This window comes from Cyrtonyx montezumae, unplaced genomic scaffold, assembly GCF_038088225.1.
Source record: "Cyrtonyx montezumae isolate F1298 unplaced genomic scaffold, pur_monq_1.0 scaffold_2, whole genome shotgun sequence".
Lineage (NCBI taxonomy): Eukaryota > Metazoa > Chordata > Aves > Galliformes > Odontophoridae > Cyrtonyx > Cyrtonyx montezumae.
Genome location: NW_027071936.1, coordinates 12,040,187 through 12,067,218, shown reverse-complemented (window position 1 = coordinate 12,067,218; position 27,032 = coordinate 12,040,187). Strand labels below are relative to the sequence as shown.

General features: G+C 35.1%; 1 protein-coding gene across 1 annotated transcript in view; it reads left to right on the top strand.

Moving 5' to 3' along the window:
- Nucleotides 1–27,032, top strand: part of IQCM (IQ motif containing M) — a 169,322-nt gene that overhangs the window by 124,373 nt on the left and 17,917 nt on the right. Inside the window, 1 exon segment of the mRNA XM_065736042.1 lies at nucleotides 23,854–24,012. Within this exon segment, the coding sequence (XP_065592114.1) occupies nucleotides 23,854–24,012 (159 nt within the window).

Below are 27,032 nucleotides of genomic sequence, written 5' to 3'. Positions count from 1 at the left end.
TCAGCAGGTTGTTTTTTTTTGTTTTAGAACTCTCTAGAAAATCAGTCACTTGTTCTTCAAACTGAAGGCAAAAAAGAATTATAAACCAACATGATTTTGTATCATATTGTCAAATCAAACAACTTTGATGTCAGCAATTTATGTTTCCATAAAGTTCATGTCCAGAGAAATATTTTGAAGTTCTAAGTTAAGATGCTACCCTATTCAAATCTAGTTTTAAAATCACAAGCCTGCAAAAATTGTTAGTAGTAAGTTTTATATTTTGAAGAATCCTGTTACTTAGGCATTGTGTTTCAACACTTATCAAGACCTTTTCATTATTTCCTATCAGTTTATAGACTTCTGGTGTTCTATTGTAAAAATTCTATATGATGTAGTGCTTTTCAGCATAGAAAGTTCTTAGTTTCTTTTCTCTAAATTATCTTCTGCATTCAGTTCAGTGGAAGAGTCAAATACTTGCCTGATAGTCATCTGTTATAGTTGCCTGTCAAAAACTGAAGCAACATATTCTCTTTAGCCATACGACTCCTGAGAGTTTCCAATCTTCTACCAGAATGTGATTTGGCTATTGATATGTTTGTGTTTCTTCTAAGGAAAACAGATTTGTTTCAGTTCTAATGATAAACAACTTTTAAAACTCATTTGGCTTCCTGTGATCCCATTTTTATGTCATATCTATTATTCAATCTGAATTTGAGTTTAGTGGAGTCTTGCTAATGTTCTCTGTCACCCAGCAAGAAGTTGTGTTTCTGTACTGGAGACATCTGTCACTGTGGCTATTGTGGTTGTAAAAAAGCTATAAAATTTTCTTTTTTTTAAATCCAGGGTTTGTCTCGCTGTTGGACACCTTTATGTATAGGTCACTCTGAAAGTAATGCCTCCTGTTTATTTTCATGAAAGCTATAGCGCATCGAATGAATACTGTTGTGTTGACAGTGAAAATTCTCAGCTGCTATTTTTTCAACATGGTCACTACAAACAGTTATGCATTTTTACCAGTGATAAAGAAGAGCCTGCATGCCATGCTCATAACAATCTGCACCAGTGCTGCAGCACTGCTGCTTCTGAATCACTATTCCATCAGCATTCCCTGTTTGGTCTCCATAAACATTCAGCAAGCACCAATTAATGTCAGTGGGTGCAATTTCTTCCTCCTGGAAGAATTGAATGACACATCCTTACTTCACACATGCTTCTATGTCAGAGTTCATTTTGCCAGACTTTAGCTCTGTTGACATCTGTCACACAGCAACTAAATGTAATGGAATATCGGTGGGAAGGTTCAACCTCTTTTGCCATACCACCAAAGGTCTGCCTCCTACATTGTGGGCCAGCATGTCAAACAGGAGGCATTACTTTCAGAGCAGCCCTTATATTATTCAGAGTAGCCCAGTATATTATTTGATAACCATCAAACATGAAAGTCTCTGGACCACGTGTGAAGGATAAGACTCAAGGTGTCTACTGTAGTTCAATACAGCATCTAATAAATCTGTGGCATATGACCAAATATTTTCTGATTTCTATTAATAGACTTCTATTCTTGAGAGAAAAAAGTGAATATTGTAAGGAAAAAAAAAGTGGCTTTCTACATTTCTCTCTTTCTACATACACTCTAATTGAAACAAAAATGAATAATGCTTTTCTCTAAGTTTTCTAGTTTCTTATCCAAGAACATGCAATTAGCATTATATGCAGATTTGATACAGTAGTGGATACAGTGTCTTTAACTCTAAATATTTCAAATTATAATTTCTTTTAAATATACAAACAGGCTCTTCATTGCAGGATTTAATCTGGAGACCAATGGCATCAATAGAAATAATAATTTAAATCCATTTTATCACTCTGAATAATTTGGCTTGGCTGTAGGTTCAGACAAATATAGTTATGACTCAAATACTGGCGTAGTACAGTCACAGTGAGTTAAATATTTGTGTAATTAAATAAAAACTGTAAGATTTTTATTTGTTTTTTCTGAGGAAAAAATAATTTCTTGTTATGTGGTTTTGCTTAGGGTAAATTCTATTTAATTCTGTAGAAAAAAAAATGAATTCTATGAAAAATGCGGATATTTTGCACAGATTTTTCAATTTCCTCAATATTTTAAAGTCAAAGAAAAAAGGTGTAATAATTCAAAGGTACTTCGACAATAATGATTTTATTGGCAGTTTCAGAACTGTTTCCTTCAAAGAACTTCCTTCTAGTAAGGAATAAGAAAAAAGTCCGACCTGTTTTAGAGGAAACACTGAGAATTCTGTTGTCATTACATGAATTTAACAGACTTAATTTCTGTTAAGACATCTAAACATATAAAATTGTCATCCAAATTTAGATTTCCATGTCCAAATGGAACATCCGTACATAGAAAAACTGGAACTTTCAAAAGCTCATAGATGTTTGTTTAGATTACGTTGTGATACTCTTCAAAACTGTAGGCTTTGTGTCAACTGGGGCTCTGCCTTTTGAGAAACTGCTAGAAACAAAAGTGCTTATTATACTATACTTTTTTTTCCCCTTGAATATGGAATAGTTCAAGCACTTCTTCATTCAGAGGAAATGTAATCACACATTTTCTATTCATAAAAATATTGTCAGTGATACCTTACTGAAACAGTTTATGACACATAATGGCCACAGATATAGAAATAACAAGGAAAAGGGAGGATGTATAAAATGGAGATATCTGCCATAATTGTCTGCACATAGATGTAATAAGTAAATCAACTTTTTGGTGAAAAAAGTACAAAATTGCATTTGGAACAATAAAAAATTATTCTTCTGAGTTCAACTATTACATAATTAGAATTTCACAAGGAATACTACCTGAATGACATTTCATGCAAGAAGTGAAAAATTTTGCTTAGTAGCATATCATCTGCCATTTTAACAGATAGAAATTTCAGTAAGTTTTAGAGGATCAAAATTTGTAATCTTGCACCTGCCAAATGCAGACAGCTTCCTAACACATCTTCAGATTTCATCCATGACCTAATCAAATTTGAAAGCATATAATTATTTTTTCTACCCAAGTCTACAGATAGTATTTATATGTATACCCTAACTATGAAGTACTGAAGCACGCATGGGCTGTACTTTTTCTAGCTGGTGTAAATCTTCTGTCTCTTTTGATGGATATGATACTGAGGTGGATCTTGTCTTAAATGTTCGCAAGAAGTAACGTGCCATGGTGTTTTGTTGACAACCTGAGACAGAATAACCTGTATAACATGTATTCTCTTTTTGCCTTAGGAGATGTATCTCACCTGTGTTATCCATTTATCCCTTCCTAATTCATGCTATGTCCTAGAAAGGAAAAGCTTCAGCTTGTGTAGTTTTAAAAACTTTGTGTATCATTTGAAATACGTAGAACAGACTTAAACAATGATAACTGTATAAACTTTCAGGCTGTCAAAATGCCTTTTTTAGCGCATGGTGGCATTTGGATGTTTTAATAGAACTTGAAATACAAAATCATATTTTAAAATATGAGCCAGAATGAAAGGCAAAGATATCATATATGGTCAAATTAAATTATTAGAGGGTTACATAGAAGGCTCAAAATTAACATTGACACGACTGTTATGTTCCCTGTCATCTAGCGATCTTCAGTGAGTTCTTTTCAATATGAGAGAATAAGTTAGCTGTTATCTCATCAAAGTTTAAACTTTGAAATCCTGCTCTCTCTTGTTGGTTTGTGTCACAACCTGAGTGTTATTTAAACACCAATTTTATTCTTTTTATTATTTTCCATATTTAATACTGGATAATCCTCCAGGGGCCTCTTTAAAACAGCTAATGTTCCCTTTGGCACTGAAATCCACTTACCTTAACTGACTTCTGTTATACTTCAACCTGACTCTCAGAGTCACAATGGTAATATTCATTTTAATGTCCCAATAGGCTCTTAGTATTCATCAAATATTTGATTTACATTTTCTAATAAGGTTTATGGAATGCAGAAACATGAAACCCATACCCTGCCATGATTCTAACTACAGTGTCTTTCATTAACACTGAATTATTTCTCCAAAATAATTAAAATCTGTAATTGAATATACTAGAATAATTTTGGAAGATTAGTTTAATTATTCCATTGCTTCTATTTGGAAAGACCACATCATTCAGAATAACATAATAAGCAAATATGAATTTGCTCTCCTACTGTCCTTTTGTTTATAACCATCTTTTTTAGAAAATAGATGTACTTGAAATGCATGCTTCTGTTAAGCACTAGAGTTACTATGTAAATGCTTTGTTCCGTAGAATTTACTGAAAAAAACCTCACGTTTTCATCTCAATATTATTTTAACAATTACTGTGTTTTCCCTTTCAGGAATTTGTGGCATAGTTGTTTTTTTGTTTGTTTTGTTTTCCTGTATGCATACTGTAGGATAGAAAGTATTCTCTAAGCGAGCTAGCTGTTGTATATCCACTGACTATAATCTGAGTACACAAATGTAATCTGAGTACACAAATGAAGCGTGTATGCTATACAAGGGATTATTTATACTCCAGAAATGCCTATGTTAGATGTTTGTGGAAAGAAAAGTACAACCAAAACAACCGCAAGTGGAACTGGAAAGGTTAAACATTCCTATCCTCTCTACTGTTCTGGAAGTATACTGCTGCTGTGTAGGCAAGTGCAGTTGCTTGCTGGGGTTTGTCAGTGGCTTCCTGTGCATGAAACTAAAGAGGTTTGTGATTCATCAGAGGCCTAACCAGAAGGTCTGAAAACTGCCCATGAATCTCTGAACAGCACTTAGCAGCTGCTGCTGGAACATACTGAGCTGTATGGCTGTGACATTGTGGCCGTAACGAATGTGGGCGTACTGTGTATTGAAGTAAGCAGAAAACCTAGGCTAAAAGCAAGTCTGAACTGAATATCTTGTAGGAAAAAGAGCTGGAGTGACAGAGAAGGAAGGGGAGATAAGTACTAGAAGGTAAAGATGGAAACTTAGTCAACTTGGAAAAATAAGAAGAAATAACTCATAAGTGCAGGTCTTCAACTGCCCCAAGGATACCAATTGGTCCTTGGGCCTAATATCAAAGGGTACCTGATGGGGGCTTGCTCTAAATTATTGGGCTGAAACTGGGAGATAGATAAGTGTAGGATACACCCAGTTATACCCATGCATTGCTCCTCTGCCTAATTTTAGTTACACAGAGGATCTGTGGGTGAATGCTTTCCAGACTGGCAATAATGCTGCACTTAGAAATAAAAGCGTCATAAACTGGTTCCCTGCAATGGTGATTTTTGCATGGCAGGTTTCCTCTTGTGAGGCATCCAGCACCTCTCATTCACAACCTGCACTTTTCTGTATCTTTTTTGAGGACAGTTTGTAATGTTAATTTGGACCTGTATGATTTTAAATACCTCATTTTTGTGTTACTTCAGGTGCTTCATCTGCCCTGTGATGAGGTATGGTTCACAGCACTGCCTGTGCTAACTCTTGATCCGAGACAGTATCATCATGTCAGCACACATGCAGATCCTAATTAGCCTTGCTGAGAGGTGTGACTAATTAGTCCAGATATAACACAGCTCTCACCATGCTTCTGGGAGCAGAGATGGAATTGCTGCCTGGTACATTATCAGCAAGCTCATTTGTTCGTGGGGACCACTGAGTGGACTGGTTCACCAGCTTCAGCCCAACTTGCTCCAGCTTTCTGATCTTACAGTACAGAGGCACTTGTGTTCTCACTAGGCTTAACCTCAGGGTGCCATCTCAGATGCATTTGTCTGTTTCTTTATTCTGATGTTTGTTTCCGCGCTTAGCCTGTTATCCTTTTGTGGTCTTGCATTCATGTCAGAGACTTGATTGTTCATCCAGACACTTTAGCTTTCTGTTCTTCTCCTTCTTACTGGCCCCAACGGATGGATCTGCAGTGGAAGAATTCCCTTTCCAGTCCAGTCAGGAACACAGGCCCTGTGTAGGCTGTGGAGATACTATTCATCAGGGCCCAGACTTTCGCACTTTGTCTTAGTTGTTATAAACAGAGGGCTGGGACAGTGAGAAGGGCAGAGGGGCAACTGCTGATCGAGCACCTGCCAGGGATGTCCTTTGCAATATCCTTCCCAAAATCAGTATCCATAAAAGCGGTATCCAATATTCTATTTATTTTTTTGTCTACATTATTTTCCATGGTACTGATGTGAGAGGGGAAGGGTAGAGTCCGATCCTACCTTGTTTCAGTCCAGCTCAAATCACTGGCTGATATTTTGTCACCTAACCTTGTACAGATTCATATCTAGCTCCAGCAGAGTATATGAAAATGTTGCAGACTGCAGCACAGGAAGGATAAATAAAAGCCACGTGGAGGGAAGTTGGGGTATATACTAAGCTATTTCTCTGCATTCTTCCCTCCAGGCAAACAGTGTTAAATGGTTGAATTGCTTAGTGAATATTTCTCTTTCCTTCTGGTCTTATTCCATACATTTCAAGAAACTGAATAATGATTATTTTTAATAAGTGATATTTTAATAGGTCTTATAAAAATTATGTTCTACGTAAAAATAGCTGATTTAGACCAAGAAAACTACTGTATCTGCATATAAGCACTTTTTACTAAAGTTCAGTGTGTCTGTGCATGAGGGGTAGAAAATGTCTTTTATTGTTATCCTGTTATTTCAAGAGACAAGATTATTGAATAACCTAAGAATTCTTAGGAGTTGTTTAGCCCTTTTCTTGTTCAAGCCAGGGAGAACTGTACATTTACTGCTAATGAGCAGAATGCAACTTCATGAATTTGTTTGAATATTTTCCCTGAGCTAATTTCCTTTACTACTGAAATTGTTGGCAGAACACCGCCTGTTGGTTTTAATGAGGAAGGATTGGACCTTTAATAAGCATCACAGTCACGTAAGCTTGGGGTTTAGTTTTTTAGCATCATGCTTTTTAAGTGATTTTAGTTACTGCCTGCAGTGTATACAGCTGTGAACTTGGATAATAAATAAGGATTATTTCTATGAAGAAACCTTTGGCAGCAATTTTTGCTTTGCTGAGGTAAGCTGTTAGTCATCTGCCACCAAAGGGTAATCAGCTAGATTTTAAATATTGCTGTGTCTTTCTACTTTTACTGTATTTTTGATTAGTCAATAAATACATGTTCAGTCTATTTCCAAAGCCCAGCAATCAGTATAGAGGCAAGATGCATTACTAAAAAGAAACTAACTAGCAGCAGCTATTTGTAAAGCTTTTGGTTGTTTTTAAGGAAAGATTGGCCTCTCATGGAAATTAGTGGAAGGTGGTAAAGCTTCGTTATTAAAAAAGAAAAATAAAAACAGCCCAAAAATGGTGTTGGCAGGTGGTAAAGTGCATTCTCAAGACTGAATTAACTTATTCACTGTTGGTAAAAAAAAAAAAAAAAAAAAAAAAAAAAAAAAAACAAAAAAAAAAAAAAGGATGCCAGAAAAACTGTAGTCTCGGATATGAAGGGTGAATTTGAGATCCTGCAGGTAAATGCAATTCCGATTCAAGAGCCTAAGTTTAGGCTAATAAATTGATATTTGGGAATCTGCCTGATTTTCAGATGTGCTTTATAACCTGTCAAGGAGACTGATTTGTGTAACAGTATAAATACAGAGATGAGAGAGGAAAAACAGTTCTCTGATCTTGGTGGTTAATAAATAATTCAGAGCCAAAAATGCTTATCCAACTCTCCCTTCTCAATCATGCCTCAAAAAAGGTGTTGATAAATGCTAAGTAATAACTAAATGTATTGTATGAAAGGAAATGTTTGGTATATTGAGGAAAAATAATGGAAATGTTCTGACTTGATTAAACACCAGTAGATGAATCCTAGCTTACAGATAGGAAGTAAAGAAATTATCTGTTTGGCTTCTTACTCGGCCAAAAAGAGAGTTCTGAGTTGCACTGCAAGCAAACTGAGTGTGCCCTGTACTCAGTCACTGGATGCACCTCAACATCAAATTAAAATTAATAGCTTAAACATATGTAAATAAATCCTTCTGATAAGTATGGAGCATGGGTTATCAGGTTTTTTTTTGAAATTTTTTTTTTTTTTTTTGATCTGTGAAATGGATGGAGACAAGGACACGTGCACTATTCAGATATCTTTTTGTTCAAATTTGGTTTGAATAAACCTCCAGTTGGTATTTTAACTTGTAAAGCTGATAGCAAAAGGCTGGGATGCAAAATTTCCTGCATTTCAATAAAACAGTCTTTCCTATAGGGAAAGGCGATCTTCACTAGTGCGTAAGCACGTATGTCATCCAGTGTATCAGAGAACAGAATCAAAACCTCAAGTTAGGTGACAACTTTTGTTTTATCCCTCTTTGTTGACCGCGTTGGTGTTCAGAAGAAATCTGTTCTTTGGGCTCCTTATTCAGTTAGTGGCTGTATTTAAATGAGACATGGAACGAATCTTGCATTGTCAGCATCAGAGATGAATTTTTGAGTGTGCTCCATATTGTTCATTTTGCATTTTGCCCTTTTTCTGAATCAGTGCAGTACAGAAGGGCCTTAGAGGACATCAGCAGGTAATAATAGCCCAACCTATGAATGTCCATTCTCCATAGAAAAAAAAAATTCTCCCCTAAAATTGAGAAGCAATATAGAGTATCCACTTATGTGAGTAATTCTGACACACAGCAATAGTCTGAGAAAAACTGAATAGACTTCCCAGTACTCTGACTTGACTGTGTCTGACCTGATGTTACAACACGGTAGTTGATCAGGTTTTTGACTATAATTCTTGTAAGAAAGTACTGTAATGGACAGTAGACCATTGTGTGATTGTACAATGCCTGGAACAATAAGGCTGATATCTCCTCTGGGGACTGAAGGTATTACTGTAATGTAAGTATAAATGTTTTAATCATTTGGCTTATTTCATCTGTTATCTCTCAATTGTTTAGAGTTATCTGGTCATTTGTTTCCTTTGCACGTTTAAAATGATCCCATGGAGACTTCACTAGATTGAAGTTTGGGGATTATGAGGACCTGATTATTCAAATTCCCTGCATCTGTGGGGATTTCTTTTGATATTGCATGTTTCAAACTGAATGTTCACTAAATACAATGAATTTAAAATATGGAAAAAATGAATTAAATGAAAACATTCGATCTGCATCTAAGTTTATAATCAGTATGTTATGGGGGATGGAAATGAATGTGGAACCCAGCTGAACAGTGTTTTGCCATAAGAACTCTTGACTTACAGCTGTTCCTTTGTTCTTTTTTGTTAGTTTTACAGCTTTTTTTTTTTCCAGAAAACCTTACTTTGCATGAACGGCAAATTCGTATGGGAAGATTGTTTAGCTTCGTGCATCATAATTTAAGCAGAGTGAATTGAAATCTGTTGAAGTTGCACAGCATTCTGATGCAGTGGGCAGCTCAGCCAAATAGGTCATTTCTGTGCAAAATTGATACGTGTTCCTTTCTGAAATGTAAAAAAAAAAACAAAACCCAAAAAACAAAAAAAAACCCCACAAAACCTTGGAAATATTCTTACTCTCTAGTAAAGCTAATGTGTCATTAATACCAGAATTACGGAGATATAATAACAGAATAAAAACCTCTTATGACTAAACACAGAAACCACCTGTAAATGGCTTCTCTGGACACTATGAAATAATCAGACAGTCTTTCACCCTTTCCCATCTCTCTGATAAGCATTTGCAGTTAGGGTCCTTGTAAGGCTTGGCTTCAACTGCCAAATTTAACTGGTGAAGAAGGCTACTATCCACTTATCCTGTGATTGCATGTAATAGTTCAGGTTAGAAGGAACCTCAGGAGATCTCTGATTCCCCATTCTGCTGAAAGAAAGCTTAACTGTGAAATAATGGGTTGCTCAGGATTAATCAAGTATTATCATGAAAATCTGAAATTATAGAATCTACGCAACCTTCTTGAGCAGGCTGTTCCCTTCCTTGACTGCCCTTCTGATAAATGAGTCTTTTCTTCTTATCAAGTCAATATGTTTTTTGTTTTTAACCCCTGAATTTTTAATGTTCAAGTACTTTACCTCACCTGAAAAGATTAAAATCCATGTTTCCAGCCTCTCAGATTAATCTCTTATTCACTGTGATATATGCTAGTTGGACTGTATTACCTGTTGTAATTATTCCGATGGTCACAAAGAAATCTACGAGTCACTAGACGGAGAAAGAGATCCAGGGTTTGCAGGAGTCCTATCTTGAGCTAAAGGAGTAAGGCATTGGGAGGAAGAAGCATTTGGTTTCTGAACAATGCTCTGATAGTTTTTATTATTTATTTCACATGAAATAGTCACAAGCTAATGTACATAAATTTGAACAGAATCAGAACCCTGGTTACTAGCCACCCAGTAGGATATCCTATTAACTGCTTTAGAAAGTCATATATATTGGATCTTGGATTTGTTGCTTTTTTTTTTTTTCCAAAGTTTCATCTTGTAGCTTGAATGTTGTTTATTAAAGTTGAGAAGATCAAACAGGAAAGGTATCATATCCTGTATACTCAGGTGGTGAGAGATCTATTTAAACAGATAAACTTTAAGCCTTCTTCCCTTTGAGTGGCTTAGCCAATGCTTTAGTATCAGTGCCTTCATCACTTGCCTTGTTATACAATAGAAATCACTTCTACTAATCCCTCTTTGAGACATCTTAAGAGAAAGCAGCCATATTCAGCACTCAGTGCTTAGCTCTTTCTGTAGGTACCTGTCAGTCCACGTTCTCAGGACTCGCGCTGTGTCACTCCATCACAGGGTCTGATTGTTCCCTGCCAGGCTTGTTTATATGGGCTAGGTTTCAACAATTGCCTTTATTAGATTCAATGGCAGTGGTGCTATATGAGCAGTAGAAGTGTTTTTCCAGCAACATCTGCCAGCAGGTTCTCCACTTTGTAATGAAATTAGAAAATGCAGTAATAGAAAAATCCTGATTTCTCAGATTCTAATCTTTTTTTTTCTTCCTTCCAATCTTAGCAATGTAATTACATGTTCATTTGTTAAAGAAATGGAAGTGTGCAAGGCACAGAACTGTAGGGAGAGAAAGGGACTGTCATGGTTCAGGTTGTTGGACACCACTGTTGGACCTTAATTCTTCTACTTTCATCACTGTTTTCTACTGAGATTGTCAGTGGATTTCTTCAGTGAGAGTTTTCACAGATTTTTTTGTGATATTTCTTGTTGATGAACATATAGAAGTTCATGCTTAAAGTACATGCGAACAGGTGCACAAACAATGGCTTTCCCCCACCTTTGAATACTTAGTCACATCAAAGCAGGCACACAAGGTAGTGAATATTTAGTGATGTGGCCTTCATCTCCCTCTGCTTCAATTATATGATTTCTTAGAGGTGTTGTGAGGATAGTTTAATTATAGTGAGAGCTGAGAGCTCCACAGAAAAGCTGAGAAAACCTCCAAAAAGCCCATGAAGAAATTAGTAATTTTGTATGCAGTGCAGAGCTTTGATGATGTGTGCTAAATAAGGCCTGGAATCAAACACAGAAGGATGAAGATAAAAAGAAAAACTGAATAGCTCCCCATTCAGTCAGTGTCCATTTCATACACTGAATAAGTCCCTGTAAGGGGAAAAAATGCAACATTTGTTCTCCTATTTTATAACTTTTTGAGGTCTTTGAATCTGTGAATTTAATACTTGTGCAGCATGAGATTAAAGAAATGCACAGCAGAAATGGCACAAAAGAGTGCTCTTCCATGAGGACATCTCACAGATTTCATTTAAGCAAGATATAAGAGTTTGTGCAAATTTTTGTGTACAAAGAGCTTTTGTTATTGTTTTTTTTAGTGCCGGAAATGAAGCTGCTTGTTATCAGTAAACTTCTCAGCAGCTGCCTAGCCAGCAGGCTGCCACACTTCCTTGTACAGCTACACAGTGCTGTGCACGGTAGGCACGTCTTTGCGGTAGCAAATATACTTGGAAGAGATCTAATATTCCTGACCAGATCTGATGAGCCTGCCTTTTTGTGAAAAGGAATAGTAGCGTAGGGTGGTTCAGATGCATGGGAGCTTAATTTTTAAGCTTTATGAGTAGAGGGTACAGATTTTTACCGCCCTCACCTGTACTCTAATACTCTTGTGTGAATCACAGTCCTCTCTGGAATCAAATGGCAAAGGAAGCTTCAGTTTTTAATTTCTGCCTGTCAGTCACTGGAGCAGAATTGATAACCCATTCACAGGGATTACTTAAGCTGCACGTTTCACAGGTAAAGGAAAACTCCCTTTTTGTTTGGGAGCTTCATGGCTGTAATTAACGTTTCTGTTTAGGTCTAATTATGCTTTTTGTATCTTAGCCATTATGCTAATGGTGTTGTTCAGTAGTATGTGAGATTGCATTCATTATCACTGGTGAATTAAACCTTTATTAAAGAAAAATTCCCCCAGGCCTCATTCTGAAGTTAAGTAATTATTCATTTGGTTTTATCCTGGCAATTAGCTTATATACTGTAGCGCTCATGATTGAGTTTCTATACCTCCCTAGATGAGATTAACCCACCATGATAAATAAATGCCTAACAGCTCCCAGCATATTTTTTTAAGGACATTATTATATAGAGGAAAGAAGTAAGACCCATTCAGTAAAAGAATTCTAGTTGCTAGCAGACAATACGGTCAGAAAGAAATTGTGCTGGACATTTGGGGCTCTGAGCAGCAAAAGTAATAACAAACAAGTTTATGAAGCTCTACAACAGAGCAGTTAATTCTTCCTTCAACTGCAATGGTTTCCTAGGGTAATAGGCTTCCTAATGGATATATGTGTTGTACTTGGCCATGCTCGCATAGTGAATCAAGCCTTCTGAGAGCATTCAGACATAAATAAATTGCTTGGAGTTGATAGCCTAGCTCTCAGTCATGAGTGGGAAAAAATATTGAGAAAATTCTTATTGGCCCACCTCTACATATTAATTGTTATTGTCTCACAGTATTGAATTCAACCATGCTTTTATGCTTATTCTACTGCTAGAAAATGGAGGTATGGGGAAGTTAGTTGATCTGCTGACACTCGTACCGAAAGTCATCCATAGCAACAGACTCTGAATATGGCTTCTCTGTGGCTTAATCAGACATTTTACTAGTGCTAACAATTTTCCTTTCTTATTTTTCTTTCTAGCATACATTCAGTTTAGGAATCCCTTACGAAATAGAGGATGCAAACCAGATCTTATGATTCTCCATTAGTGGGCAGCCACTGTCCTGTCTTCAATTACTGCTACGGTTTTTAGAAATATTTTAACATGGAAGCACTGTAAAGGCATTAAACAAATCAGCCAAACATCTTTGATCCCATGTAAGCCTTCAGTGATAGCTCACGTATAATCATTGCACAATGTAAGACCTAACATGCTAACACATTCAGAACACTGATCAACTACCTGGGGGTCCTTTCTCAAGAAGTAATTTAGGATTTGACCTTGAATTTGTGTAGCTAGTACATGTGAAATGCAGACATCACATCCCCTGTGTTTTAAACGCGGTTTCTTTGCACAGACAGGTAAAATTAGCAAACGTTTATTTCTGATAAGCATCATTTAATCTGCTGTATATTCTGGCACTACCTACCATATACCCACAGGATCTAGGATCCACCTTTAACATATCCACTTTCAGTTCCAAATGCAAGCTGCCCGTCATTAACCTTGTCTCAATATCAAACATGTGAAGCACATCAGGCATAAATGAAAAATAAATTTTAAATTGTCACATATTCTTTCCTTTGGAGAGAGAGAAAAAGAAAGAGAGAGAAAAGGAGAAATGGGAATCACTATGTCATTCCTTTTTTTTTTTTTTTTTTTTTTTAAGTACATTTCATAAAATTATTTCACTTCAGATTCCCTGATGTTTTCTGCCTCACCTGCATGGGAGTTGCTGGTATTTGAGTTATCCAGGCTTAAGCTCCATGCAGATGAGGTTAGGATAGGAGTCCAGTAGGAATGCAAGGTCATTAGTAATTCGTATTAAATTATGAAGTGTACCTTTAGTTAGAGATGGCATAACACAACAACACATTATTATTTACAGTAGGCATTATTCTACTTCTTGGGAGACTTTTTGGTTGCATAGTAAATATTTATAAAGTACTTAAAAAAGAAAAGGGATAAAAAAGTGCCAAATATTATTGTACTATATGTCATTACATAGTGGATTTCGTTTGTGTACTGTAAGGCTTTCACACAAAATCATTTTCCCAATTGCATTTATCCAACTGTGCTTTACCTCATGGGTTCAGTGGCAGAGCGGTATAAAGTTTTAGGCAGGTTCTACATCCAAGCTTTGCTCTTAATCATTTGCTTTATGGAGTAGCAAAAACATCTCTATGGAAAGATAAAGAAAAAGGGAGTGCTTATGTGAACTGTTGATCAACCCAAGATGAGTGTTAACTGCTGCTCAGGGGGGACAGAGGAGAAAACATATTTCAGCTGAAAAATCATCTTGCCAAAGTACATTAACAATGTTTCTGCATTCAACCACGTGTCAGTTACTTTGCAGTAACTCTCTTCATTTTAGGAAGAAATCTGTTTTTGCTTTCCAAAAATAGAAAGGAAATGAGATTTTTTTTTATCCTGCATTATTAGAAATCATGTTCTCATTGTAAGGAAAATCCTAAAGACAAAATTCTTCCCTCGACCATCCACTGTTGGGATAACAGTATGCAATGGCATCCCTCAGGGCGACCAGTACAATTATGCAATAAAAAGATAGGTTCCTTCCATATATAAATTGACACAATTATTGCATTTTCATTCATGGCTGCTCAATGTTTTCCAAAAATGAAAGATAATGACAGCAGAATTTTGCTGAAATTTTCTTTTGTTGAATCTTATTGTGGATTTTTTTTCCCTGCAAAAGTAGGTGACCTAAAGCTGCATTCTTTGTGTAAGAGGGATATTTTTAAAAAGTATTTAATGACACAACTGGTGTTCTTTTTCCTATAGTAATGGGACATCAAACGCTGAGCCAATCACTCTGATAGTTCAGGCATAGCCTGTCCTACCCATTAGTTCTGTTTCCAGACACTTTTTTCTCTGCTAAGAAGACTGTTATCATGATTCTACTGTTACTTTTATTTATACATAGTTTATGTAGAGATTTATTTTTACAAGCTTAATTAGTTAGCAGCAATTATTATTTTTCTCTTTTTCATAAGGAAAAAGCACTCATGTTTCTTCTTTTGAAAACTGCATTTTAATCAAAATACGTAATTTCTGTTCGTTTTTTCATAACTGTGCTTAACAGAAAATATTTGTGCTTTAGATCAGCCTATCATATAAAAGTAGATATTTTAAAGAGAATTTTGAGAGATGTCAGTTTGAATGCTCTACCCCTTTAATAACAGTACAGTGGATAAGATGCTAGGTGGTTGTAACTGGAGTAAAGAGAATTTGGTTTAGCAGCTTTTTTTGTCTTCAGTAGATATTCCAATTGTAAAACTCATGAAAGGTATTTGAATTTGTTTGCACTGATGAAGAAATATAAAGAAGTATTAAAAATGCTCTTTTAAAGGCATAACCAATTGGGTAAGAAAGGATTTTTAAAGATGATCAAAGTGACCAATTTAGTTAATCGGTAAGCCATAAATCTATCTCAAAACAGATCACGTGTGCTAAAATGCTCAAATGTATCAGAATTGCATTGGAATAATATTTAAAGTATTTGAAATCAGTGCAAGTCTAGGTTGATTGCTGTTTTGCATCACCATCTTCAGTGCTGATCATAGCAACATACGCAATCAAAAAGTCTTTTATTTTCTATTTGTATAAACACTTTCTTGCTAAATGAATATACTGTTGATTTTTCTCATGGTCTCCAACTCCCTGAAGCTACGTTGCTAATTGTGCCATGAAACTACAGGGGCTGATTAGAAAAACACATTTTGCCTTGTAGGGATACAATGGTTTCCAGTGCTGTTTTTTTCAAGGAAATCTGGTCATTTTGGGGAAAGCCTTCAAGTATATTTCATAAAAATATGTGAAAAAATATATATTTTTTTATTGACAAGTGGAGTAATACTGGTTTTATATTCGATATGCTATCATGTTATTCTTGTCTGAATCACACTCATTCTCTGAAATGTTCAGAAAGAAACTTCTAGTCCATTTGTTATTTTCACACTTCATTTTATTTACAAAATATGGAATTCCTAGAATTATGTATTGATTGTTTCTTTATTTGGCTGCACTTTATCTTTGATACACAGAATGTTTTTGAAGATAACTTAGAAAAAACTGTCCATTTCAAAAGTTTTCCATAATACCAGGTAAAGACATCAGAACATACTGTGCATATGAGCAGAAAGGATTTTTTATTAGTAGTTTTGGCTGATACCTATTTTTTTTCTCGATTCCCTTAAAAGGAACTGATACAGGACAGAAATACCATTCCTGAACCTTAACTGAAGCACTCTTGAATTCTATTGTAATAATGACCAATTATTGTTTCTCCGCCTTCAAACTGGGAATGGACATCCTGAAGACACCAAATTAAAAATAGCTGTAAATTAGGGCAAGTTTTTGTTTACTTTTTACATGTTCAGGTGAAATTAGACTTTAGAAGACTCAGAAGTAGGAATAGAAAAAATTGCAAACAGTGCAGCCACAAACAAATGATTAGTAATGTTAAAATATTTTTATTAGACTGTTATAGTAGGTTGTAGGTCAAAATTAGAACTTTCAGTAGGTCGGAATATCAAAGTATAATTTTAAAATCACTTTGACATATTAGTGTTTTTACTGAACACGTCGCAGTCATGGCTTGCTGCCAGTCAGGCACATTTTCCTTGCTTTATTTACACATTGAGGTCAATGAGATTTCAAAGCAGGATTACTCATTTGTACCTAACAAATTTAGGTTTGCCAGTGAAATGACCTATGTTATGAGCAGGATTGTCTTAAGTCAAATATCTCGATTCTGTGCTACGCGAGTAAAAGGGGTTACTAGTATAAGCGGTAATAGCAACATATTTGGTGGACCCGTGCTTTTTATTTTGTTTAAAAACTACCAGTTATTATTGTAACACGATATTGCTGTTATAATATCGCTAACAGGATGTAATGTTGTTGGCATTTTAATCATCACTTTTCCATTTTTGGAACCCTGACTCATGGTTATCAGTGGTCAAGCACCTTGCATTGCCTGACTCTGCTGCCAAGCTGCAAGCTTGAAGTGACTTTAGTGTTTCTTGTTTGGTTGTCTTGTCTACACGGGCAATTTTTGTTCCAAGATTAATCCGCGCACAATAGGAAAGGGAAATTTTTAGATCACACTTGTAATTCCCAGTCACAGGGCTACATCCGAAGTATACTAAGTCCACAAGAATGTGTATTTATGTAGTTCAAGTCTGCATAACCGAAATGTTATGTTTTTAAACATTTTCATTATTCACTCTCAGGAGCTATATTGCTTCAGTTTCGATGCTAGGATGAAGTAAAATTTATATTAATCTAGAAGAGAGTAATTATTTAATATAATTCAGTAGCTGTGTTCTTTGTCACACTCAGAGGTTTGTTATTTACTCAACCCAATTGTGCAACCAATTGTTCCCATAATCCTCAGCATTAAAGAATAAGGTTTCCATGGTAATTTTAGATTTTGTAAATGCTTACCATTTCTCTAAATGGGTACTTGAAATAAATAAATGATCAGCTATCTTGTAGCCAGAATATACTTTATTGGTATAAAGAGCAGAAATATACCTCTGTTACAAAAATAGATTTATTTGTTCAGACATAATAAGTTCACAATCTGCAGAATCATGACCCTACTGATAGTGTTAAAAAAAGCTTGCTCCTTAATTATCAGCATTGCATTCAGCTGCTGTTTCCCTCCTAAACTCAATTATAATTCTAATAGCAGCTGTGCTGCCATTGTTGGTTGCAATTCATTTTAAGGAAGTTTGATTGGATGTCATTGGTCTTTTTGACTAAATGTTCAAGGTTCAGAGTATCCACCACCACTAATAGCCCTCATCTTATCTCAAGATTATACGAATTATATACATAATTATACATTACACATTATAGAGCTATTATGTATTATTTCTAAATGATAGTTCACTATCAAAGACATTGAACAAAAGAATATATATAGTTTTATTGTCCTTACACATATTTCAGTATTGGTGAAGATATACTTATCATTATGCTCTGTTTCTGTGTTAGCCAACAAGTAAAGTATCCTTCTGGAAATTTATTAGAGCATTCAAAAGTCTGTATTACTCTTGACAATGACTCTTCATTTATTTTTTTTTCTGAACGTTTATGTCTGCAATGGATGTGATAAGCAAATACTTTAATAGTAAGAAAAATGTCCTCTGAAGTCCTTCAAGTTTTGCATAGCTCTACTATATGACAAATCTTAGTTTGACAATTTAATATAATAATTACAACTGCTAGTAGAAATACACTTCATTATTGCTGCATATATATTTGTAGAAAGCCAGCTAGCTCATATGCGATGTAATAAGAATTTATATGATAGGTGAGTTGATCTGTACTGGAGTAGACAAAATGAGACAGTGGATCACTGCAAATATTGTATGCTAGATTAAGTTCCGTGTATGGAGGTAGCTCTACTGACTTTATATCACTACTACAAATACGACTTTATTTCAGAACAACTTGCACATGATGAAAGACGGTAAACAGGAATAGAAAAAACAGATAATCTTTGATTATCTTAAGAAAACACTATCTGTTTAGATAGTGAGTTGAGTTTTTTTAGTGTTTATGAGCAGTTTTATTTCTAAGACTGTGGGACCATTAAAACTGATTTGATAATGTCTGACAAAAAGGTAAGGCCATGAATTCCACCTTGTAGCAACCATGATAATGACCAGCTGCACATTGTTGTTTTTTTTCCCCCTCTCTTCTGTTTGTGCTCTCTAATGTCTTAAATGTTCTATATCTGTTAGGAAAAAAAAGCAATGTCAAATTAACTCCTTGAAATGTTAGAAGAATGCTGTTTATGTTTCAAAGGCAGGTGATCTGTAACTTGCATATCAGCTGCACTGCATTTGCAAATTGGCCTCTACCTGTATACATAATGGACTTCCATTGCACAGTCATGTACATATTTGCACGAAATCACTGCCCCTTTCAATATGCAAGAGCTTCAGAGTTGATGGTGAAGAAGACTGCATTTAAGACTCCTCCATTTTTTTTGCAGAAGCTGAGGTATATGGTTACGTAGTTAGTGCATTTTAGTTTTGCCCACTGCAGCTCTGCAAGAGTTTCATTTTGCTGATGGTTCATTTATGTAAAAGTGTTTGCAGAGGTATTTGGTATTTTTGGATGCCTGACTTAGGATCTTGATGACTGATTTGTAAAAATGCTGAGGATTCAGAACTTAGATTTCTGCTGCAGCTTAAAGCTTCTCTTTAAAACAAATAAAATCTTAGTAGAATGAAAAAGGCTCTGAAAATGAGATCCGATGTGTCTAAGATTGGAAACCTGCAATTTATGGATGCTGTTGTCTATGTTATGTTTCGATCAGATTTTAAAATGCATTTGCATGGCTAGTGATGCTGATAGTCTTGTAGAAGAAATTTCAAAAGAACCTCCCTGCTAGAAATGCAGTGTTTTAGCATATCAGGGAAAACGATTTGGCTCCTTCATGCATTTTTGGGTACCTACCTAGCTGTGAAAAGTCTGATCTTAGGTGCCTTAGCTCTTAAGCAGTAAAAAGATCATAAATGAAATCTGTTCCTCCCTTCGTTTCTTGCAAAGGTAAATTTGTTATTGTCTATGACCATTTGATAACTCTCATAATGAGTCCCATGAAAAAAGCTCCCAATGAAATCAGTAATCCTATCTTCAGTTTAGAATGCGAGTACCATATGGTAATCAAGTCCTGGGATAATGCCCTGAAAAAGGGGAAAACGAAGTATCTCAAAATGTGAACACTGTGAACCTAATGCAGTGAAGCAGACAGGGCTCGTGTGGATCATTAAATTTAGGACCATAGCGTGCATGCAAAAGGGACTGTAATTCTTAACTGCTTGACTTTCAAACCTTAGTAATCACATCTAAATGCAGTTGTTTTATATATAATATTCTATAAAATTTTGTTTGAGAGTCATTTGAGGAAATACATATATCAAACTTGTAAGTCTGCCACCTATTATTAAATAGCAATCCTGATTTGAATGCAATACAAGCTTTATTGCACCTCAGGCTGTCATATATCTACATTAAGCGATGGATGCATTTCTTCTTTTTTGAGAATTGGCTACCAAATATTTGCAAATGAATACCTCTGGAAAACAAATGTTAATCTGGATAATGAGACAAGTCTGCAATGATGATGAAAATAAATGTAGAGTTTATTCTAATACAGCTTCAGAACCACAATCCATTTATAGGCATATTGTATATCTGTTCCAACTATCTCATTGTATGGAATATGAAAATGTATTTTAGAGTTATGCATGGTATTTCACATTAAATGGAAGCTTAATAATTGTTTAAGATTTAAAGAACTAAAGTTTACTTCTGTAAGGGAAAAATAATTCACATTTTGAGTGTGAAGTCTTACACTTCCCACATAACCCCCCTTTAAAAAAAAAAAACAAATTTTAGTAATTTGGAGCTAAAATTTATGGATTCTTTGAATTTCTTTTCCAATATTATCATTAATTGTTGAGTTTGTGCTTTTCATCCTGTGATTGTACTTCTAAATACTAGAGCTCCTCCAAAAGTACTGCCTCCTATTTTATTATGTTGTCCTATTATTTCAGAGGCACATGTTGGTGATATGACAGTAGAGGCTGAAACTTCCCACTACTGTTCCATGCCATTTTGTTCTGTATGACAGATGGCAGTGGAGCAATGGTCTGACAAAATGGATACTGACATGTGATGTCCAGTATGAGAAAACAGATATGGATTACTTTCTTACCTCTGATACCAATATCACATAGAATATCTGCAGCTATTAGTGAAAAATAGCAATTCCTTGTATTGTATTGCAATCATTGTTCAAAAGTTACAGACAAATATTCAGAAATAAACCTAATAGTATTAGGAAAGAAAAAGGAAGAAAAACTATTTTCTAATATCAACGATATAACATTTTAAGAAAACTAAAACCTAAGATGAGAAAAATAGGAAAGTAAAAGAAGCAAATAACAATAGGTATTTTTTAAAAAATATTTCATTGCATTTTTCAAAAGACACAGAGCCGTAATGGTAGAATTACCAAGAATATGTTCTATATTGCATTTTTGGTCATTTTAATCAGCTCTGAACATTCTAGTTTGTTATTTTCTCTCATGTTAAAAAGAATTATTATTATTACTTATTTATTTTTTATTCTCTTACGTAAAAATAAGTCATAAGCACGGATGAACTCTACACTCTTCAGCTATTTTCCTTGAGTACCCAATAGGTAACAAGTGATGTTTTCAAAATGAATCTTAACTTGGAAATTTCTCAATAGCAGTAAGGAAAAATAAAAGTAAAACATGCTGATGTGACTTTCATAGGCAGATGATACAGACTAGATTCCAGCAGTGAACAGCATTTTTAGTGTATAGAATGAGAGAGTGAATGCTTTAGTTCTTGCAAGGAGAGTGCATACTCAGTGTTTGTAGTATGGAGTAAAAGATGTCAAGTTAGCGTCAACATAAGGTTGTCTGCGTGAATTTGCACCCATCAGTAACTTACCTGTATCTGTTTTCCTTCTGGTTTGTGACCTTGCTCATGCCTCAGTTGCTTTTCAGAAGCACAGAAAATATTGTTTCCTCCATCAGTTTGTGAAATTCATATGCTTTTCCCCATCCTGTAGAAAATAGATTTTTTTTTTCTGGAACCTAATGATGTGTTCCAGAACAGACTAACCTCATTATTTATCAAAGTACTTCAGAGCTACATTGAAAAGGAGATCATTTTGTGTGTGTATGTTTCTTGATAATCCTGCCTGTTCTAAAAGTTTCTGTGTTTGCTGGTTTCCATGTCCTTAGGGAAAAAAGAGGAATCTATTTTTATCATCTGATTTTCAACGTGAGAAACTTCTAGTAACGAACAGGGAAATGACCTTTCTAAAACACTGCAAATTGAAACCTGGCAATTTCTTAAACTGTTTTTGTAACTGATGAGTTTGTAGACCTAATCTCTGCTTCAGAATATTCTTATTTGAATGTGATAGACCTACGTTCTGTTTTCTGTTGTATACTGTAAGTCTTTTTCAGTATGCTTTGGGTGTAATTTAAAGCTTAGTATTTGACAAATTCAGTATAATGTTGAAAAATGAATGGTGAAAAGGGGAATTTTAATATTTTGTTAATTAAAATGAAAGGTCTACTTGTTTATAAACCTGAGCATTCCTTATTATATCTGCTTGATTAGTCCTGCAGCTTATGTTCAAGCCAAGTTTTAATGAACTTCACTATCCTTTCTCTTTCTCATCAGTTCTGGATGTTTAGTTATGGTATCAGAGATGAGTGATCCTTGCATTTATTTTTCTACATTGTATCTCTTGATGACATGACTCTGAAATGCTTTTTTAGCAGTTTTGCCCTTCAGCTGAAACCTGTGATTCTGTATTTCTTCATTAATGATCTTGGAGTGCTTACATAACTCCTGAAGAGAAAATATTAAATGTAAAATAGTTCCATTAATTTAAGAGCAGGAACGTTCTATTTAGACTTCCCTTTCCTTGCTCAAGGAGTACAACATTTTTCATTTTGATAAATGATTTGCCTTGTTATAACTTTTTAAACTAATGGATATAGAAAAAAAAGGTGTTAAATAAAAATGGTATGACAAAAAAATGTGACATTCACTTTATTTTATATGGAAACGAATGTAATACAAAGTGATTTTATTGAACTGTAAAAGAAAAACATGGAAAGTTCAGTGCTGTGTTGGCCTTGAAATTTACTGTGATATAGATCCATTCAGGTACAGATGGAGTTTCAGATATGGACCAAATGGTTAATAACCATGACTGTTAACAATGCCATAGTATCAAACATTTGGCTCGTTGTACTTTTCAGAACGATACAAAAGGTATTCCAATTGTGACTGTCAATATATGCATCTTGGAAATAAGTTGCATTTGGTGTTAACCAGGAGAAAAACTAACTCTTCCAACAAGCTTCTAGAGGGCCTGTTGTAATTGCAGCTACAAAAATATAATATTGAGAAATCTGCACTGCTTTAGCAGTTCCTGCAGCCAGAAACAAAGTCACAGTTTCCAAGAAATTGAGCCCTCCAGTACATGAGCTCCTTCAGCTCACGAGGACTCACACCTGCTGAATGTGGTGTGAAGAACACACATGAGGCACGCTTGTAGAATTGGACCTTTTCAAGTCAGGGTTGATCCATTTTTTCAAATGTATTATGATCAGATGTTGTTGAGGATCAATGTCAAAACAGAGATAAGAATCTCTGAAATCTTAGCTCTTCCTGTTTTTCACTGGGGTAGTGTTAGTAAGAATTTCTTTTTGCCAAATAATTTTCTGGTCTAATTTCAGGCATGATACAATTTGTGATCAATCAACATCTTTCATTAAGCTTTGCATGCCTGTGAGAATTTTTGTTGTGCTTATCACTGGGCTCTACTCAAGAAAGATTGAGTCATATATTTAGTGAGTGTCATTATGGAGTATATCTGCATATTGAACTAGCTGAGGTATTAGAACAATAATTAATGGTTTCTTTCCAAACTGGCATCCTTCTCCTCGATTTTAATCGTATCCAGTAGCTGCACAGTTGATGAATCTGCATGCATCCCAGCCTTTTGTCTTGTAGAAGTCCATCTTTTCATGCTGATACGTTCAAACAAAGTAATAATAAGAAATCTATCTATAGAAGTCATTACTGTGGATGTCAATTGCATATAAGTATCAGAGAAAATACGTTGATCATTATTCTTTTTCTCTTCTGCAGCTTCTGCTACTGCTGTAAGAAATATAAAAAAGCATCAAGCAGTTGAAATGGCATTCACGCTGTTTCCTCCTCTTGGTACAAAAGTGAAGAGCGTAATTACAGTGCCGCTGCCATGACTGCACCCTCTCATGGATGGAAGAGGGGGATCCAAGAAATCAGGTAAGAATTTCAGCCTCTCAGAAGGTTGTGAATGTAGTGAAAGGCATGACAGTGACATATGTTTTGAATCACCTGATATTCAGGAGTTTCCAACACAAAATCTACTAACTCAGCAACTGAGCAGCACTCTTAATTTGCATTGCTTTTTTCTGCATATCACTTTTATAAAAGGCACGTTCGGTTGTCATCTGTTTGAATGTTTAAATTTGGGAAAGTAAAAGAAGGTGGGCAGCCATTCAAAAATAGATGAATCTAGATTTGCAGAAAGAATTAATGGGCTACGCTAGTGTTAAGGCTACAGTGCCACTGCTAAGTCCAAGGATATATACTTAGAGTGCCTTGGAGCCTGGTGCCACTGAGAAAGAAAGGGCCAGTGACTGCAGTCCAGAACTGTATGAGCAAGAAGACAGCAGAAAAAAAAAATTAAAAACCCCCGTAGAACTAAGAAATGTGGAAATATGTAGCAAGCTTTTTATTTTTGGTTCCTTAATCTTAAAATAAGGAGAATTTTCTTCATAACAAACTTGGAGTCAGGGAAATTAAGAGATAAAATTTCTATATAGTAAATGCCTGTGATTCACACTTCTTATGGCCTTTCCCACTTAGTTTTATAAGTACCTGAAACCAAGCTACAAGCTAGAAACTGAAGGTGTGGATCTTGTTTTTTCTTCCTATGCGTTCATGGGAAGTTCCTGTGGTATATTTAGGCTCTGATCCCATTCCTAGAGTATTGGCCCACAGATAGCACTCTGTATGTTGCACAAATTTGTGGAATTTAAGAGCTCTGACAGGAAAAGTGTCCAGCTCTGCAAGCACAGATTATTTTCAAAATGTGTATGTAAATCAGAAGAATGGTGGGAAAAATAAATAAATGCAGAAGATGAATGTGAGTCACCCCTTGCTCAGAAGAAGTTCTTGCACTGCAAGAAGAGCATTGGATTGAAATTAAACCAGTTGTGATCATCCTTGATGTTTTAGCAAGACGTTCTCCTTCTCCTGTCGTTTTTCACAAGGTTCTCCATGACAACTGCTGTGAAAATTTATTAATCAAACAAACAAAATTGTAACTAAAAAAACTGTAGTCTCTCTCAAACCTTAAGTGGTTGGATCTGTTCTTTAACTCTGATCTCTAAGCCTGGATTTTCATAATAATTCACGATTCTAATAGCTGTAAGGCTTTGATTGAAAATGAAATGTAGAATCTTTTTTTTAACCTTAACAGATGTTTGTAAGGCAAACTTACAAAAGCTCTTCCCATTTCTGTTGTTTCATTAACACTTGAACTGGCATAGAAAAATGATAGATTGTACTTTGATCCCTATCCCAGTCTGCTATAAATAGTCATTAATTCATTGATTTTAATACAGCAAAGCTGGTTGACAACACTTTGAGACAGAAGCCATTTGTGTGAGATTACTAAATTTTGTCAAGACCTGAAGTATTTAAATATTTTCTTCATGTTAGTCAATATTCTAGATAATGACTTCTCTTTTAAAATGCTTATTCACTTCCTTGGTAGCATATTGTGTTTTCAGATTTTGATTCTAATGCGGAAAAGAAACGTAGAAGAGACAAAAATAGATTTTCAAATGGGATTATGATCATATGGTAAGGTCTACCTATGGAGGGCTTTTTTGCTCCTTGAACAGTGTATTGCATCTTCTTGAGTTACAGCAGTTATTAAACTGGTTGACGAGGGAGATGCAGTAGTTGCCTTGAGAAGAGATTAGTCTATTGAAGGAGGACTTTCTGCAGCTCAGAGACTCCTCTACCAATAGCCCTGGAAATTTATTGTGTTTTACCATTAATGCTCCGAAATGCTGCAAGATTCATACACCCCTTTTTGCTTACTGGGTCTGTTTGTGTGGCCTCTGAGATGCATCAAGCTCTTGGCAGGCTGCTGAGAAGCAGTGAACGCCCTCTTCACCCACTTCCCAGCTCATGTGTACGCATGGGTTTTGCTCTCTGGCAAAAATCTAATCTGAGAGAAATAATCCCTTAACTGTGATTGTATTAAATTCAAATATGGAAGTTCCCATAGGCATATATTTACTCTATGTATGTAAATTATAGTTTCTAATGCAGTGTACTGTGAATTTCTAATCTAAGTACAAAAATTCTATATGTGCTTAAATAAGCAGAAATTAAGCTTTATAAACCCTTTTTGAAATGCAATAGTTTTGTTCATATCACTGATACACAAGGCATGTTTTCATAACACTTCTGCACTTATATAAACTACTACTGCTCCTATATTTCCAGTAAGTAGTGTGCTAACATCTCTTTTAAGGTTGAGTAATCTTTACTGTATTTTTTAACTAGAAAATGGAAGATAATACTCATTTCCCCTTAGAAAAATAACTATATAAAAATGCATCTTCCTACTCCATTTATTTGCCAGCTTTTGTATTCAGATTGCTTCACTGATTAAAAACTCATGGCATCCAGGTTTAATTCAAATTCAATTTTCTCACTGCAGTAAGTTTTTCAAGCATTTCAGCTTTCCATATATCCCAATTTCAATATATGAGAATAGAATAATATTTCAAACTCACTTTTCTGAATTGCTTTTACGTGGAAGGAAGCTCTATTTTAATAATGGTATGGATGATTGAGCATTACTTTCATTTTGCTTTGTGAACAATTTGAAATAAATACTAAGCAATGTAGTACTGTTAATGGTGACATAAAATCGGCTTTTCTCTTTGAATCCTCTGGTACAACATTTCCTTTTGATAGTTAAAGGAAGAACAGGTTTTTTTTACTTTATCTGTTGCAAAAGTCTTATTCTTCTATGAAACAAGGATATCATGGTGGGTTTTGTTGTTGTGTTTTTGCTTGCTTGTTTATTTTTAGTAAAGTAGAAATTTTTTCAGTGTTTCATAGCAGTAAAGAAACACTGCCACAAAAAATAACATTTCTGTGCTTTCTTGATTATAACCTTAAAATATCAATATTGAAAGCATAACAGTGGTCTTAGTGTGATTAATTTGAGTGGCTCAGTAAGATTATACAAGGTT